The sequence below is a fragment of the Ovis canadensis genome, chromosome 1 (assembly GCF_042477335.2).
Source record: "Ovis canadensis isolate MfBH-ARS-UI-01 breed Bighorn chromosome 1, ARS-UI_OviCan_v2, whole genome shotgun sequence".
Taxonomy (NCBI): domain Eukaryota; kingdom Metazoa; phylum Chordata; class Mammalia; order Artiodactyla; family Bovidae; genus Ovis; species Ovis canadensis.
In genome coordinates, this window is record NC_091245.1 from 240,546,895 (window position 1) to 240,563,660 (window position 16,766).

General features: G+C 38.2%; 1 protein-coding gene across 1 annotated transcript in view; it reads left to right on the forward strand.

Annotated features, from left to right (window-relative positions):
* ERICH6 (glutamate rich 6) overlaps positions 1–16,766 on the forward strand; it is a 45,140-nt gene that overhangs the window by 26,638 nt on the left and 1,736 nt on the right. The window contains exons 11-13 of the mRNA XM_069562748.1: positions 5,039–5,124; positions 7,106–7,261; positions 10,246–10,474. Coding sequence (XP_069418849.1) covers positions 5,039–5,124; positions 7,106–7,261; positions 10,246–10,474 — 471 coding nt within the window. The remainder of the gene's footprint in view (positions 1–5,038; positions 5,125–7,105; positions 7,262–10,245; positions 10,475–16,766) is intronic.

The window sequence follows — 16,766 nt, forward strand, 5'->3', positions numbered from 1 at the left end:
GTACCACCCAATGTGGTAACAAATATTTCACATGGCTATCCAAGTTTAAAGGAATTAAAATAAAATAAATTTTAAATTTAATTCTTCAGTCATACTAGCTAAATTTCAAGTTTTAAATAACTGTGTGTGACTAATGGTAGCCATATTTCAAGGCAGTTATAGGAAACTTTTATGGTCAATAAAAGTTCTATTAGACAGCACTGTTCCAGAGTTTTTAAGCATAGGTTTTTGTTAACAGACCTGTAATTATATTACATATGTAATTTTTTTCTACTTTTAACTTTGTGTTATTGTGTTACTCACTCAGTGGTGTCTGACTCTTTGCAACCCCATGGACTGTAACCCACCAGGCTCCTCTGTCCATGGGATTCTCCAGGCAACAGTACTGGAATGGGTTGCCCTAATTTTAAACAATTTTCCTATGATATTATATAGCTTACATTGCTGTTGTTTAGTCACTAAGTTGTATCCTATTCTTTTACAACCTCATGGACTGTAGCCCTCCAGGCTCTTCTGTCCATGGGATTTCTCAGGCAAGAATACTGCAGTGGGTTGCCATTTCCTTTTCCAAAGGATCTTCCCAACTCAGGGATCAAACCTGCATTTCCCACATTGGCAGGGGGATTTTTTTACCACTGAGCCACCAGGAAAGCCCATAGGTTACATTAACATCATTTTAATATCTATGAGCCTTTTCATATAGTATCTAACCATTCTTCTGGTATTGGAAATAAAAATTATTAAACATTTTTTTGTTTTACTAAATAATATTGCTTTGAATATCTTTTTATATAAATTTATTTTTATATAAGTATAGAATCCTCCTGCAATGCAATTTCATTCCTGGGTCAGGAAGATCTGCTGGAGAAGGGATAGGCTGCCCACTCCAGTATTTTTGGGCTTCCCTGGTGGCTCAGCTGGTAAAGAATCCATCTGCAATGTGGAAGACCTGGGTTTGATCCCTGGGTTGGGAAGATCCCCTTGAGAAAGAAACAGCTACCCACTCTAGTATTCTGAGCTGGAGAATTCTGTGGACTGTAGCATGCCAGGCTCCTCTGTCCATGGGATTCTCCAGAATACTGGAGTGGGTTGCCATTCCCTTCTTCAATATGCAGAGTATATTATGCAAAATGCTGGGCTGGATGACTCACAAGCTGGAATCAAGAAGGCTGGGAGAAATATCAACAACCTCAGATAATGACAGAGAGTTGGTGATAGACAGGGAAGTCTGGCATGCTGCAGTCCATGGGGTCACAAAGAGTCGGACACAACTGAGCAACTGAGCAACAACAACATTACAAAGTATAGTAATTAAGATGGTGTAGCTTGAGGGCAGGATAAACAAAAAATCCATGATACGGAATCAAACTTATGCACACACAGACATCTGAAATGTGCCAGCAGTGACACTACAAGATAATGGAGAAAGGAAAATGTTGTCAACACCTGGTGCTGGGACAGTTAGATATCCATATTTTTAAATGAAGTTGAAATAATATTTCATTTCCAGTGGATTAAAGACTTAAACGTGAAATGTAAAACTATAATGATTTTTTTTAAAATAGATGAATAGCTTTATTATTTCAGGTTAGGGAAAGATTTACTAATTCTAAAAAACAGTATCCATAAAGGAATCGATAAATTAAAATTTAAAAGAAAAGCCAAGAAGGGAGATATTTTATAGCACATATGATATACAAAGGTCTTTTGTCCTAAATGTATAAATAATTTTTATAAATCAACATGAAAAAAAGTCTCCCTAGTAGAAAAAAATGAACTAAAAAAAACTTGACCACTTCTCCAAGGAAAAAATCCAAATGGTCAATATGAAAAGATGCTCAATCTCTTTAGTAACCTAGGAGAAGAAAACTGAAACCACAGTTAGAGATCAGTGTACACTGGCAGAGGAGCCTGGTGGGCTACAGTCCATGGGGTCACAAAGAGTTGGGCAAGACAGGACGGAGCGACTAAGCACACACACACACGTATGTACGTACCTATCATATTGGCTAAATAAATCAGTTGTAAAGTCTGATACTACTGAATGTTAGAAAGGATGTAGAATAACAGTCACTACAATTTAGCCTGTAGTGGGAATGCAGATTGGTACAACAGCTTGAAAATAATTTTGGCAGTTTTTTTGTAAAGTGAAAGACACATATTCTTTTGTAAAGTGGAATTCAACAATTCTTCCTCTGGATATAAGTTCTGAGAGGAACTGGGTACCAGCATACATGCAAAAGAGTGTTCAGAGTATCGTTATTTATAAGCCAAAAACTGGGAACAACCCAGATATCCATTAAAAATACAATGGATAAATAAATGATGAAGTCATGCAATTGAATACTATACACAATTGGAAGCTATTGGACTATGGCTACACACTGGGACAGATATGACTCTTACAAATGTAATGTTGATTAAAAGAAACAAAATATAAAAAATTCCCACCATATGATTCCATTTACATAAAATTCAAAATGGGAAAGAAACTATATTGTTTAGATATTATAGAACACTGACTTTGGATTAGCACACAGGGGACTTCTAGAGTTTTAGCACTGTTCTATTTCTTGACCCAGATGGTGATAACATGGATGTTCATGTTATAACTATCCATTAATAAAATAGCATATTTTAGTGCTTCTCTGAATGTATTTTATATTTCATAAAAATGAGAAACATATTATCTTTCAAAATAAATGGCAACATTTACATGAAAATTTAGATTAGCCCTAGGAATTCTTATATCTATTTTATTATAATTCAAGATTAGGAAGAAAGAGAATTAAACTGAATTTTTAGTTCATTATAAAACCCTGTTGGGTACAAATTCATTTTCCTATTGAGTATTACCTAGATAATAAGATAGTTAGGCTTAGAGCTATAATACAGAATATCTCTCAGTATTTCTTTCTTCATCTTCTCATATTTCACTAGTATTTTGCTCAAATCAATTTTAAGAACAACCTTGAAGAGACACCAGATGCTACAGCTTATACTAGAGAGTAAAGTCATTCTATTGAAGTATAATTTATAGTGAAACTCACTTTTTTTATATGTACAGCTCCATTAATTTTGATAGTTATATAATCACCTCTACAGTCAGGATATAGGATATCTCCATTGTGCTAGAGCTGGTTGGTTTATTTTTTTAATCTTCTGTTTTCACAGCAATATGTGTATAAAGTAAAACTAGATAAATAAAAAATAAACTTGGTTGAAAAACTGGTATAAGACCCAAATAGACATTTTTTTTTTAAAGAAGACATAAAGGTGGCCAATGGGCACATTAAAAGATGCTCAACGTCACTAATCATCAAGGAAATGCAAATTAAAACCACAATAAGATATCACCTCACAGCTGGCAAGAATGGTGTCATCCAAAAGAACACAAATAACAAATATTGGCAAGGATGTGGAGAAACGGGAATCTTTATACCCTGTTAGAGGGAATGTACATTGGTGCAATCACTACAGAAAACAGTATGGTGTTTCCCCGAAAACCTAAAAATAGAATTACCATATGATTCGGTGCTTCCACTCTTGAGCATATACATGAACAAATGAAAATGCTAATTTGCAGAGACATGCACCACAATGTTCATAGCAGCATTATTTATTGTACAGTAGCCAAGACATAGAAACAACCTAAGTGTCCATCAACAGATGAATGGATACAGAAGACGCTACACACACACACACACACACACACACACACAGATATGAATGGCCTTACCCTGGTGGTTCCGGTGGTAAAGAATCTGCTTGAAATACAGGAGACACAGGTTCAGTCCCTGGGTTGGAAAGATCCTCTGGGGAAGAGAATGGCAACCCACTCCTGTATTCTTGCCTGGAGAATTCCGAGGACAGAGGAGCCTGGTGGGCTACAGTCCACAGGGTTGAAAGAGTTGGACACAACTGAACATCTAACACACATAGATATGAATAGTACTCAGCCATAAACGGAGAAGGCAATGGCAACCCACTCCAGTACTCTTGCCTGGAAAATCCCATGGATGGAGGAGCCTGGTAGGCTATAGTCCATGAGGTCGCTAAGAGTCGGGCACGACTGAGCAACTTCACTTTCACTTTTCACTTTTATGCATTGGAGAAGGAAATGGCAACCCACTCTAGTGTTCTTGCCTGGAGAATCCCAGGGACGGGGGAGCCTGTTGGGCTGCCGTCTATGGGGTTGCCGTCTATGGGGTCGGACACAACTGAAGTGACTTAGCAGCAGCAGCAGCCGTAAAAAAAGAATGAAGTTTTGCCATTTGTTGCAACATGGATGGAGGGTATTTGACTAAGTGAAATAAGTCAGAGAAGACAAATACCGCGTTGTATCACTAATATGTAGAGTCTAAAAGAAAATAAACTAGTGAATATAATGAAAAGCAGACTCACAGACGTAGAGAACAAACCAGTGTTTTTCAGTGCGGAGAGGGAAGTGGGGCAGAGCAAGACAGGGATAGGAGGTTAAGAGGTACAAACAACTATGTATAAAATAAATAAGCTACAAGGATAATACCATACAGCACAGAGAATACAGCCCATATTTTATAATAAGTATAAATGAAATATAATCTTTAAAATTGTGAACCACTCTGTTGAAGCTTATATAATATTGTACGTCAACTATACTTCAATTAAAAAAAATACCTTACCATGTGATAAGCTCTTTCTAAGTGTTTGCTGTTTTGATGAGAACAATTGCTTAAAATATAATCCTGACTAAAGCCTAAGCACTCTCTTCTATCTTGTCCTACTGAATAAATTTTTTTAAACTTTTAAATAAATTAAAAACGACAAAAAACACAGACCCCTTAAAGAGATAAGTAATGTCAGATTCCTGCCAGAAAGATTTTCTTAAGTTATCTGCACGGCTTAGGGACAATCTTTAATGATTCCTAAGGATTGTCCCCTGTTGCTGATGCCAGACTAAAAATTTAAATTAAGAAATGGTTTGTATCACTATCTAGCAAGCAAAGGATGTCTGTTGTCATCATATAACCATCCTTTTGTTTTCTGTGGTGTGTAGATCGTGACGAATGAGCTCTTTGAAAAGCACTACAAGCATGGGAGCAAGTTTCTGACTTCATTTCCAGACGGGACAACGCAAATATTGTATCCTTTCTTTCAACAACTTATTTTCATTAGCTTATTTCTTCACAAAAAGAAAGCTAAAGAAAAAAGAGATTAAAAAAATATGAAGGAAAAAAGATAGATATGACCAAATCCTATCACACAGAGCAAAGCTATTAACATCTGTTTATAAAGTTTTCCTTATTTTTTCCTAGGAGCAATTATACAATTCTTTAAAAATTAATTCTAAACAAGTTCTTCATTATTTTATAACTTGCTCCCTTTACCTAATAATATTAGACAATAAATACTCATAAACATTATGAGTATGTAATATGCAATAAATACAGAGATACTACACCATCTTTATATGCATATGGTATTCCATCATAGGGAGGAACTATAATTCCTTTATCCACTAGTACTGATCAAAGGCAGTTTCACAATTTGGGGCTGTTTTATACAATGGCTAAATGGACAGCTTTGTGTGCACTTTGCTGCATGCTTGTCACTTACTTCCTTGAATTAAATACCTAGAGATAGAAATTCTGGGTAAGAAAAAAGCCTTACTAGATTTTGTCCCCCAGAAAATGTGTACCAGTCTACACATCCATGAGCAGTACGTTGTTTTTTAATACAAAAATTCAATATCCATTTTATGGAACACTAAGTTATTGATCATTTGAACTTCTGCCTGATGGCCAGGCCATTTGCTATTTTGACACAAAGGCCATTTAATATCTCTGGGAAAGTAAAACAAAGCTATGAAATTAGGAGTTTTTGGTGAACCAAGGGCCTCACTTTGTAGGAGAAAGTCATTTTTAGCCATAGTTGCCTAAATGTTTAGTCAAACCCCATCAAGAACCCAGAAAAATGACTTTATGGCATAAGAAGTGTAAAGAAGTTTTAGTTCCCCAAGCCCTATGAGAAAGAGAGTAGGTTTTTCTTTCATTATATCAAAAAAATTTTTAATAACTTTCCAACTTGTAGCATTACTTATCACTTCCTGCCCTGGCTTTAATTCCTTTTCACTCCTTTGAAGACTAAGGCTGATTTTCAAAATGATTCAGAATCAATTTTGTGTTTACTTCACTGCTGGACTTCCAATCAGTTTAGATTGGACTGAATATTAACAGTCCGTGAATTATCCTCAGTATATTTCATTCTTTGATGCTATTGTAAATGGAATTATTTTCTTAATTTCATCTTCAAAATGTTCACTGCTTAGAAATACAATTTTTTTCGTATATATTGACCTTTTAGTTTACAATCCTACTGAACTCTTTTGTTAGTTCTATGACATTGTTTTGTAGATTCCTTAGGATTTTCTTTTTTACAAGAGCGTGTTATCTGCAGTTAGAGATAGGAGTTAACTTCTTCTGTTTCCAATGTAGATGCCTTCATTTCTTTTTCTTCCATAATATTTTCCTGATTGGAACCTCCAGCATGAGGTTGAATGAAAGTGGGGAGAGGGGATGTTTTTGTCTGCTTCCTGATCTTAGGGGGAAAACACCTAGTCTGCCATCAGTTAAGTGTGACATTAACTGTGGGTTTTTGTTAGACATGCCTTATTTGGTTGAAGAGGTTCCTTTCTATTCCTAGTTCATTGAGTCATTTATCACAACAAGGTATTGGATTTTGTCAGATGCGTTTTCTGTGTCTATTGCAATGATCATCTCTATTTTTGCTCTTTTCTCTATCAATGTAGTATGTTTCCGTTAATTTATTTTTAGATGGTAATCCAACCTTACATTCCTGGGATAGACTCTGGTTTGTCGTTGTACATATAATCCTTTTTATATTTTACTAGATTCCATTTGCTGGTATTTTTGGTGAGGATTTTTGTGTCTCATAAATATATTTTGATGCACACAGAAAGCATAAAATTTTTTAGTAATTAACAGTGCTTCCCATTCATTTTCAGGACACTTTATAGCTTCAAAGGACTCTCTCATAAATTAAATTTATTCTCAGGCTAGTCAAAGACCATTAGAATAACTCAAATGACCTTAACTGATCTCAGTTACCCATCTGGAAACCTAGCCATCATCCGAGTGCCCAACAAGATAAATGGTTTCACTTGTATAGTCCAAGAAGACATGCCCACTAACCCTGCAATCCTGGCATTGCTAGATTCTTCTGGCAGAAGTTCCTGCTATCATCCCAATGGAAATGTCTGGTAGGCTTCTAGATTCCTCCTGCAGTTATTTTGTTTCTCGAGTTTCATGAAATTTTATTTTTCCTTTTATTTTTTCAACTTTTTTGAAATATAACTGACATATACTGGGTAAGTTACAAGTGTACAATGGTTATTGATTTGATACACTTATATGGTGCAAAATGATTACTTCTGTAGCGTTAGCTAACAACTGCATCATGTCACATAATTACCATTTCTTTCTAAGACATTTAAGATCCACTGTCTTAGCAACTTTCAACTACATAACTGCAGTGTTAATGAAAATCACTGTGCTATACATTAGATTGCCAGATTTTATTCATCTTATAACTAGAAAGACAAAAATGAATTTAAGAAGATTTATTTAAATTAGTGGTCATAGGATAGGAATGTTCAATTCAGAGAAGTTTTTTATTTATGTCATCCCATATGCAGTGGAAAAATCCCAGGCAGTTACATAAAACAAAGCTCATCATATTTTTTCTATAAGCAGCAAGAAAATATAGCTGTACAATTTTAATATTAGGAAAAAAACCCTCTAGATAAATTATATGACCACTCTAGGGATGTGAGATATAAACCCAGCAGTCTCTCTTTAGACTAAATGCTGGCCTCATCAATGGAAATAATTTGCAACGGACAGCTGTCATACTCTGTTGTTTGAGATATAGTCCTAACAGGTAGGCATCCCATTGGAGAAGGAAATGGCAACCCACTTCAGTATTCTTGTCTGGGAAATCCCATGAACAGAGGGGCCTGGTGGATTACAGTCCATGGGGTCACAAAAAGAGTCAGATACAACTTAGTGACTAAACAACAAGGCACCCCATAGCTGCAATGAACAGCACTTTTCCTATGAGCAACTATATAAGTCTTTAAAAATTAATTCTTAACAGCAATATATAAAATCTCTAGCGATTAAGGTCCTGATGCCTTTGATCTACTATTTATATGCTCTGTGACCTTGTATTATTTCATTTAGCCTGAGAAAGTGAAATTTGAGTTCTAACTTCAAATACAATTTCAACTTTTTAAGTCTTTTAGAAAGAGATATTCTCTGCCTTTAAACTATTTACAAGTATAACAATCTCATCTTGAGAAACTCTGCCAATAAATTGACAAAAGTTTGAATACTCTGCCAGTACTTGAGAAAGTTAGGACACATGGAGCTATCAATATTGCACTTTTAGTTCAAAGAAGTAGTCAAACCATTATCCCCAATTATATTGGAGGATTTCTACTTATCCTTCAGGGTTCAGTAGCAATTCTGTGGGGCTTCCCTGGTGGCTGAGTGGTAAAGAATCTGCCTGCCAATGCAGGAGACCTGGGTTTGATCCCAAGTCTGGGAGATCCCCTGGAGAAGGAAATGGCAACCCACTCCAGTGTTCTTGCCTGGAAAACTCCATGGACAGAGGAGCCTGGCAGGCCTTAGTCTGTGGGGTGGCAAAAGAGTCAGACACGAGTTGACAACTGAACAATAACAGCAGTAATTCTGTATTACATTTATTTGGTAAGGCACAATATTAATTGTCACCAAATATTCACTGGCTTCTAGGACTTTTCTGTACCAATGAACCCTTCCTACCCACCAAATGAACTCTGGGCCCCCTGACATGGCTCCTTAACACCCTCATAGCCTCTTGTGTAGCAAGCCCACCTCTCCTGTAGAATTGAAGTTTCTTGAAGGCACACCCTGAATCTTTGCCACTACATACTATATAAATGGCACACAATTTATCTAGATAATGTTAACCAAATGTTTTCTTCGCCCACATAGCATGATAAAACTAAATCTCCTTCCCAGAAACAGTAAGATAACCACCTCAATTCCTCATTTGTATTTTTGCTATTAGATTACTGCTGCTACTCAAAATTGGGAAAATAAGACGTGAGTTATCCTATTCTAGGGGGCCCTCAAGGCTGATTCATCTGATTTTTTAAAAATAATTTATTATCAAATTAAGCCAACTTTCTAAGTACCTAGAACCCTACCTATCCTCCCTCCCTGAGAAATACATGGTGAGCCGAGATGGAAGAATGTGATAGAGTGTGCAGAGGAGGTCATGGAATAGAATGGCAGTCTCTAGTGACACCAGACCTCAGACGGTACAGGGCTGCTTCTGTTGGTAATATAGTAAAATGTGGCATTAGCGACTCTAAGAGATTGGGGCGCCTGGCTGGTGTCAGTTCCCCCTTCTCCTCCATTACTGGGCTCTTCTCAACCACAGTGATCTCAAAAATGTTCCCTGAGCCCTTTCTACCCACACCAGCCTTGATATCCTTGAAGTCCTGGCCCCCCAGTTGCTGTTAGAAAACAAGTCTCAGTACTGAGGCCAATACAGCCTTTCCTAGAACTTACACTCACTGATATCCATACTGGCACAGGAAAAGTCTAAGCACCAGTCCTTGGCCATCTTCCAGGTAGAGCCTGCCTTCTTGTGTTTTTTCATGTCCACACTAAATCTTCCCTGCTCCCTCTTAATCCTCCCCAGCACATCATTTTCCAGATCCCTTTATCATCCTGGTTCCACCTCTGGATGCATTTTGGTTTATCACTAGGTCTTAAACTACACCCAGTACTTCAAATTAGTATAGAATTCTGCCGCAGTAATATGGCTCCTATGATTGTATGAGGTTTTCCACTATTCATATGCACATCGTGTTGTGTGCAGTTGTGTCCAACTCTTTGTGACCCCATGGACTGTAACCCAGCAGGCTCCTCTGTCCATGGGATTTTCCAGGCAAGAATAGTGGAGTAGGTTGCTGTTTCCTACTCCAGAGAATCTTCCTGAACCAGGGATTGAACTCGTGTCTCCTGTGTCCCCTGCATTGCAGGTGGATTCTTTACCACTGAGCCATCAAGGAAGCCGTAGACTATTGGCTAGTATAAACTGCTGCTCTCTTTGGTTAGCAAGTGGCAGAGCTAATTTCAGGGTTGAATTATAATGTTCCTGTTTATGATTTTTACTTTCCTTTCTCCTCAGGGTATACATCAATATCTTGGGTGGTCAATATTCAGATCAAGCTGGCAACAGAGTAAGGGCTTGGAATTGGTCAAGTTCCGTCACTTCCTCACCCTTTGTTTCATTTAAACCTGTGTTTCTGGCTTTGAACCATTACGTTGGAATCCGCATCTTAGAACAAGACAAGATTTCAATCACTTTTCTAGGAATGGGCCAACAGGCAAGAATCAGTGTCGGAACCAAAGTGAAGGTAGGTCCATTTTTATAAACATTTTAAAGCATTTAGAATAAGAGTAAAATAATGTTAGTTAGTGTTATTACTGACAGATTATGCTCGTGTGTAATCTACGGTGCACCACTGTGAATTTTGAAATTCAAGGAAAAAACAGTGAAAGCTTTATATGGAATTGAATTCATATGGAATTGAGACAGCCTTATTGTTTCTTCTTCCTCAAATTCCTTTTTAGTTCAAACTTGATTCCAAATAACATTTACTGAGTGTCTACTCTATGAGTGAAGTGAAGTGAAGTCGCTCAGTCGTGTCCGACTGTTTGCGACCCCATGGACTGTAGCCTACCAGGCTCCTCTGTCCATGGGATTTTCCAGGCAATAGAACTGGAGTGGATTGCCATTTCCTTCTCCAGTGGATCTTCCTGACCCAGGGATCGAACCTGGGTCTCCCGCATTGTAGACAGACGCTTTTACCATCTGAGCCACCAGGGTAGTGCAGCTTTGAGGTTTGGGTTTTAGTATTTTGTATTGTTTTTCTCTGTGTTCTAGCTGAAAGCCTTTGGCTGAGTCAGGAGACCTGGGTTCTGACCATGTTCAAGACCCAACACAAGCCCTGTTTCCTTAGAGACACTTCCCAGACCTCCTTGCCCTTTGTCCAAACAAGGTCAATCATGTCCTTCTCTAGGTTGTCCATGTACTCATCTCTGTCCATGTGTGTGCTTGCTGAACTATTGAACTATGCGCCTTACTTGCCTTCGTGGCTGCCTTTCCTACTGGCTGGTGAGCTCCTGCAGGATAGTCTCTTTCTTACTGATTTCTCTACACCGCCCAGGGCATGGCCCAAAGAACACTCTCAGTGACCAGCAATGCTGCACGATGGTTAAGAACACAGACTTCAGGTTATAGGACATAGTTTCAAACCTCAACACTTAGCTAAGCTGGTGAACTTGAACTTCAGTTCCCTCCTCTATAAAATGGGGATGATTCCTCTATTATATTATTGATTGCTGTGACGATTCAATGAGAATATAAAGTGCTTAGCATGTTTCTTGGCACCAACTACTTAATAAATGATAGCTCAATAGAGATGTTTGTTGTTGTTTAGTTGCTAAGTCCTGTCCAACTGTCTTGCAATCCTATGGATGTAGCCCACCAAGCTTCTCTGTCCATGGAATTTCCCAAGCAAGCCCCAGTAGAGATGCAGAATTTCTCAATTATGTCTCAGTAAAGCTGAAATATATATATATGCATGTATGTGTATAGATTCAAGGGATTAGATGTATAAAAATTACATGTATATAAATAGATTACATGTATATAAAAGGGATTACATGTATATACACAGATTCAAGGGATTAGATCTGATAGACAGAGTGCCTGAAGAATTATAGATGGAGGTTCGTGACATTGGACAGGAGGAAGTGATCATGACCATCCCCAAGAAAAAGAAATGCAAAAAGGCAAAATGGTTGTCTCAGGAGGCCTTACAAATAGCTGAGAAAAGAAGAGAAGTGAAAGGCAAAGGAAAAAAGGAAAGATATACCCATTTGAATGCAGAGTTTCTAAGAACAGCAAGGAGTGATAAGAAAGCCTTCCTCAGTAATCAATGCAAAGAAATAGAGGATAACAATAGAATGGAAAGACTAGAGATCTCTTCAAGAAAATTAGAAATACAAAGGGAACATTTCATGCAAAGATGGGCTCAATAAAGGACAGAAATGGTAGGGACCTAACAGAAGCAGAAGATATTAAGAAGAGATGGCAAGAATGCACAGAACTGTACAAAAAAGATCTTCATAGCCCAAATAACCACGATGGTGTGATCACGCACCTCGAGCCAGACATCCTGGAATGCAAAGTCAAATGGGCCTTAGGAAGCATCACTATGAATAAAGCTAGTGGAGGTATGATGGAATTCCAGTTGAGCTATTTCAGATCTTAAAAGATGATGCTGTGAAAGTGCTGCACTCAGCAAATTTAGAAAACTCAGCAGTGGCCACAGAACTGGAAAAGGTCAGTTTTCATTCTGATCCCAAAGAAGGGCAATGCCAAAGAATGTTCAAACTACTGCACAGTTGCACTCATCTCACATGCTAGCAAAGTGTGAAGTTGCTCAGTCGTGTCCAACTCTGTGACACCATAGATGTAGCCTACCAGGCTCCTCTGTCCATGGGATTTTCCAGGCAAGAGTACTGGAGTGGGTTGCCATTTCCTTCTCCAGGGGTTCTTCCTGACCCAGGGATTGAACCCAGGGTCAATCAGGTCATTGCAGGCAGACGCTTTACCATCTGAGCCATACGACTTAACACACGCTAGCAAAGTAATGCTCAAAATTCTCCAAGCCAGGCTTCAACAGTACGTGAACTGTGACTTACAGATATTCAAGCTGGATTTTAGATAAGGCAGAGGATCCAGAGATCAAATTGCCAACATCATCGAAAAAGTAAGAGAGTTCCAGAAAAACATTTACTTCTGCTTTATTGACTGTGGCCAAAGCCTCTGATTGTGTGGATCACAACAAACTATGGAAAATTCTTAATGAGATGGGAATACCAGACCACCTTACCTGCCTCCTGAGAAATCTGTATGCAGGTCAAGATGTAACAGTTAGAACTGGACATGGAACAACAGACTGGTTCCAAATCAGGAAAGAAGTATAGTATAGTATAGTATACGTCAAGGCTGTATATTGTCACCCTGCTTATTTAACTTATATGCAGAGTACATCATGTGAAATGCTGGGCTGGATGAAGTACAAGCTGGAATTAAGATTTCCAGGAGAAATATCAATAACCTCAGATACGTAGATAACACTGCCCTTATGGCAGAAAGTGAAGAAGAACTAAAGAGTGTCTTGATGAAAGTGAAAGAGGAGAGTGAAAAACTTGGCTTAAAACTCAACATTCAGAAAACTAAGATGGCATCCGGTCCTATCACTTCACGACAAATAGATGGGAAACAATGGAAACAGTAAAAGACTGTATTTTGGGGAGCTCCAAAATCACTGAAGATGGTGACTGCAGTCATGAAATTAAAAGACACTTGCTCCTTGGAAGAAAAGCTATGACCAACTTAGCGTATTAAAAAGCAGAGACATTGCTTTGCTGACAAAGGTCCATCTTGCCAAAGCTATGGTTTTTCCAGTAGTCATGTATGGATGTGAGAACTGGACCATAAAGAAGGGTGAGCACTGAAGAAGTGATGCTTTCAAACTGGGTTGCTGGAGAAAACTCTTGAGAGTCCCTTGGAGCGCAATGAGATCAAACCAGTTAATCCTAAAGGAAGTCAAACTTTAATATTCATTGGAAGGACTGCTGTTGACCCTGAAACTCCAATACTTTGGCCACCTGATGGGAAGAACTGACTCATTTGAAAAGACCCTGATGCTGGGAAAGATTGAAGGCAGGAGGAGAAGGGGACAACGCAGGATAAGATGGTTGGATGGCATCACTCACTCGATGGACATGAGTTTGAGCAAGCTCCAGGAGTCAGTGAAGGACAGGGAAGCCTGGCGTGCTGCAGTCCATGGGGTCACAAAGTGTCGGACATGACTGAGGGACTATATATAGAACACACATAATATGTGACTTTGAATAAGTATCCTAAGCTCCGAGGACCTTGTTTCATCAATCATGCAAGGAAGAGGTGGCTCCAAACTCCAAAGACATCTTCAGTTTCTAAAATGTCTATACATTTAAGTAAGTGGAAATATGACTTCAGGGTTCCATATAGGCAGGGATATTTCATAAACACCAAACAAAAGGGAGACTTCAGATTCAGTCAACAGAGAGCGAGGGTCCACACTGTGCTAAGCAATATTCAAGCTGCTTCCAGTCGATCTAGCTACTGCAGTCAGCTGGCAAGTCCAAACAAGTTTCTTCCTTGGTTAGAAATCTACAATATAGCCTCTTTTGGGTTCGATACATTCATGGTAAATGCATCCTTAGCAAAGATGTCAAAAATGCTCTGTCTCTTTCTCCTCGCCTCTCTCCTTTGAAATGAGTTTTAATCAGAAGGACAGTTGGTGCAAAAGAAAGAATCTGATGTTAAAAAGTTTGCTTTTCTCATTATCCTCATAATGACCCTTTCAGTTTTTTAAAATTGCAAAAGTGACATGTGAATACACTGTTATATTTGAAGATTCAAATAATATAGACATAAAAGTTAAAAACGTTATTCCTCCCTTCCATCCTTTCTTCTATTCTAATCCTCTTCCCAAAGGTAATCACATTGAAAATTTGGTGTGTATTTCTCTTTTCTATATATTCATATATTATTCATATACATCTTTTTAAAAATAAAAATTGCATCTGACTACACTGATTGTACTATTAGACTTGTTCTATTTGTTTTTGTTTTCCACGAGTTAAATGGAATATCTTTCATGTCTAGATATCCAAATAAATTTGTCCATTTGGTTGTTGCATAGTATTACACGTTTACTGCGGTTACTATATGCTAAATCTAATGCCCTCTCAGTGACAATGGGCACACATAGTTTCTCACCCCTCTCCCCCTGGAAGCATTTCCTCTCTTGCTTCTAGGAATTACTCTGCCTTGATTTTGCTTCCACCTCAGGGACTACTCCTTCTCATTTTTCCTTTCCTATTTTCTTCACCTCCCCTCTTTTAAATACTGAAAGGCTCCAGGGCCTGTCACTGGGCTCACCTCTTCCCTCTCTGTACTAACTCCCTCATTAGTTTTCTGTCCTGAAATACCATCTGCTTGCTGATAACCCCTCCTTTGATCTCCAGGTGGATCTCCCAGGAACTTTAAACTTGAATATCTCTGATTCCAATCCTGCATCTCCATCTGGCATCTAAAGGGTATTAGGAACTTCACAGAGCAAACTGACATTGGAAGGCATGTTCTTCCTTCGGTCTTCTCCGTCTCAGGAAGTGGCAACACCTTTCTTTCATTTGCTCAGACCCAAAACTTTGGGGTGGGTTCTCTCTTCTCTGTCCATGTCTTTCATCTGCAAGTCCTCTAAATGCTACCACCAAGATGTCACCAGATTCCAACACTCCTTGCATCCTTCATTACTGTTACCTCATCTGCCTCATGTATCTACTTAATGTATCTTGTTTAAATTATTACAATAGCCTCCTCCCAAGGGTCCCAGCATCCACTCTTCCCAAAGTCAATTCTATCATGATAGTAAGGGTGATATTTTGAAAACATAATTGATATTTATAGGGCATTCCATCCAAAAGCAGCAGAAAACACATTCTTCACAAGTACACATGGAACATCCTCCAGGATTGCTGGCCCACAAAGTCAGCCTCAGTAAATTTAATAAAATTGAAATCATATCAAACATCTTTTCCAATCACAAAGCTATAAGATTAGAAATAAACCACAAGAAAAAAAAAACTGTAAAAAACACAAACACATGAAAGCTAAACAATATGCTACTAAACAACCATTGGATCACTGAAGAAATCAAAGAGGAAATCAAAAAATACCTAGCGACTAATGAAAATGGTCTATCTAGTGACTTCTAACATTACTCAGAGTAATGTTAGAAGAGCCTATAAAACACCTACACTACAATGCATGATCTGGACTTCCTTTTTAAATATTTCTCTGTAGTCCTCTTTTCTTACCCACTTTGCTCTAGCCACTGTGGCCTTTTTGCTGCTGTGGACAAAGCCATGCACATCACTGCCACAGGGCTTTTGCACTTGCTGTTCCCGCAACCTAAAATGCCCCATACCCCACTTAGCACTTCCCTCAGGTTCTGCTCTCAGAGTCCTTTCCTGACCACCCTGTGTAAACTCCCAGCAGCCCACCCCACCCCTACCGTGGCATGCATATAGTGCTTTTGTTTTCTTTCACTTCTATATAGTCTATGAGTGCTATTTTGATTTCTTCAACTCAGTAGTTACTGAACTTTCAAATAAGGTTTTTTAAATTTGCTACCTTTTCTCGTTAACTTCTAAATGGTCAAGGAATATGGCTTGTATTTTTTCTTGCTATTTAGAATGCAGGGATATTTTCTTTGTAGCTGACGACATAATTTATGACTGTTCCATGTATATTTGACCCCCCAGATGGTTGAATGCTTATTGGCGCAAATTGTATAATGTATGTTTAATTGTTCTATTCATACTTCTCTCTATATCCTTTTCTTCTTATATTGTTGGTTTATTTCTGAGAGATGTTTGAAAATCTCCCAGTACAACTGTGAATTTGTCCATTTTTTTCTATAATTCCTATCAGGTTTTGCTTTGTCTTGTCTTGAAGTTCTGTGGTTAGGAAATTCAAAGTGTTGTCTTCATGGTGAGTTATACCTTTCACCCCTGGGCCAG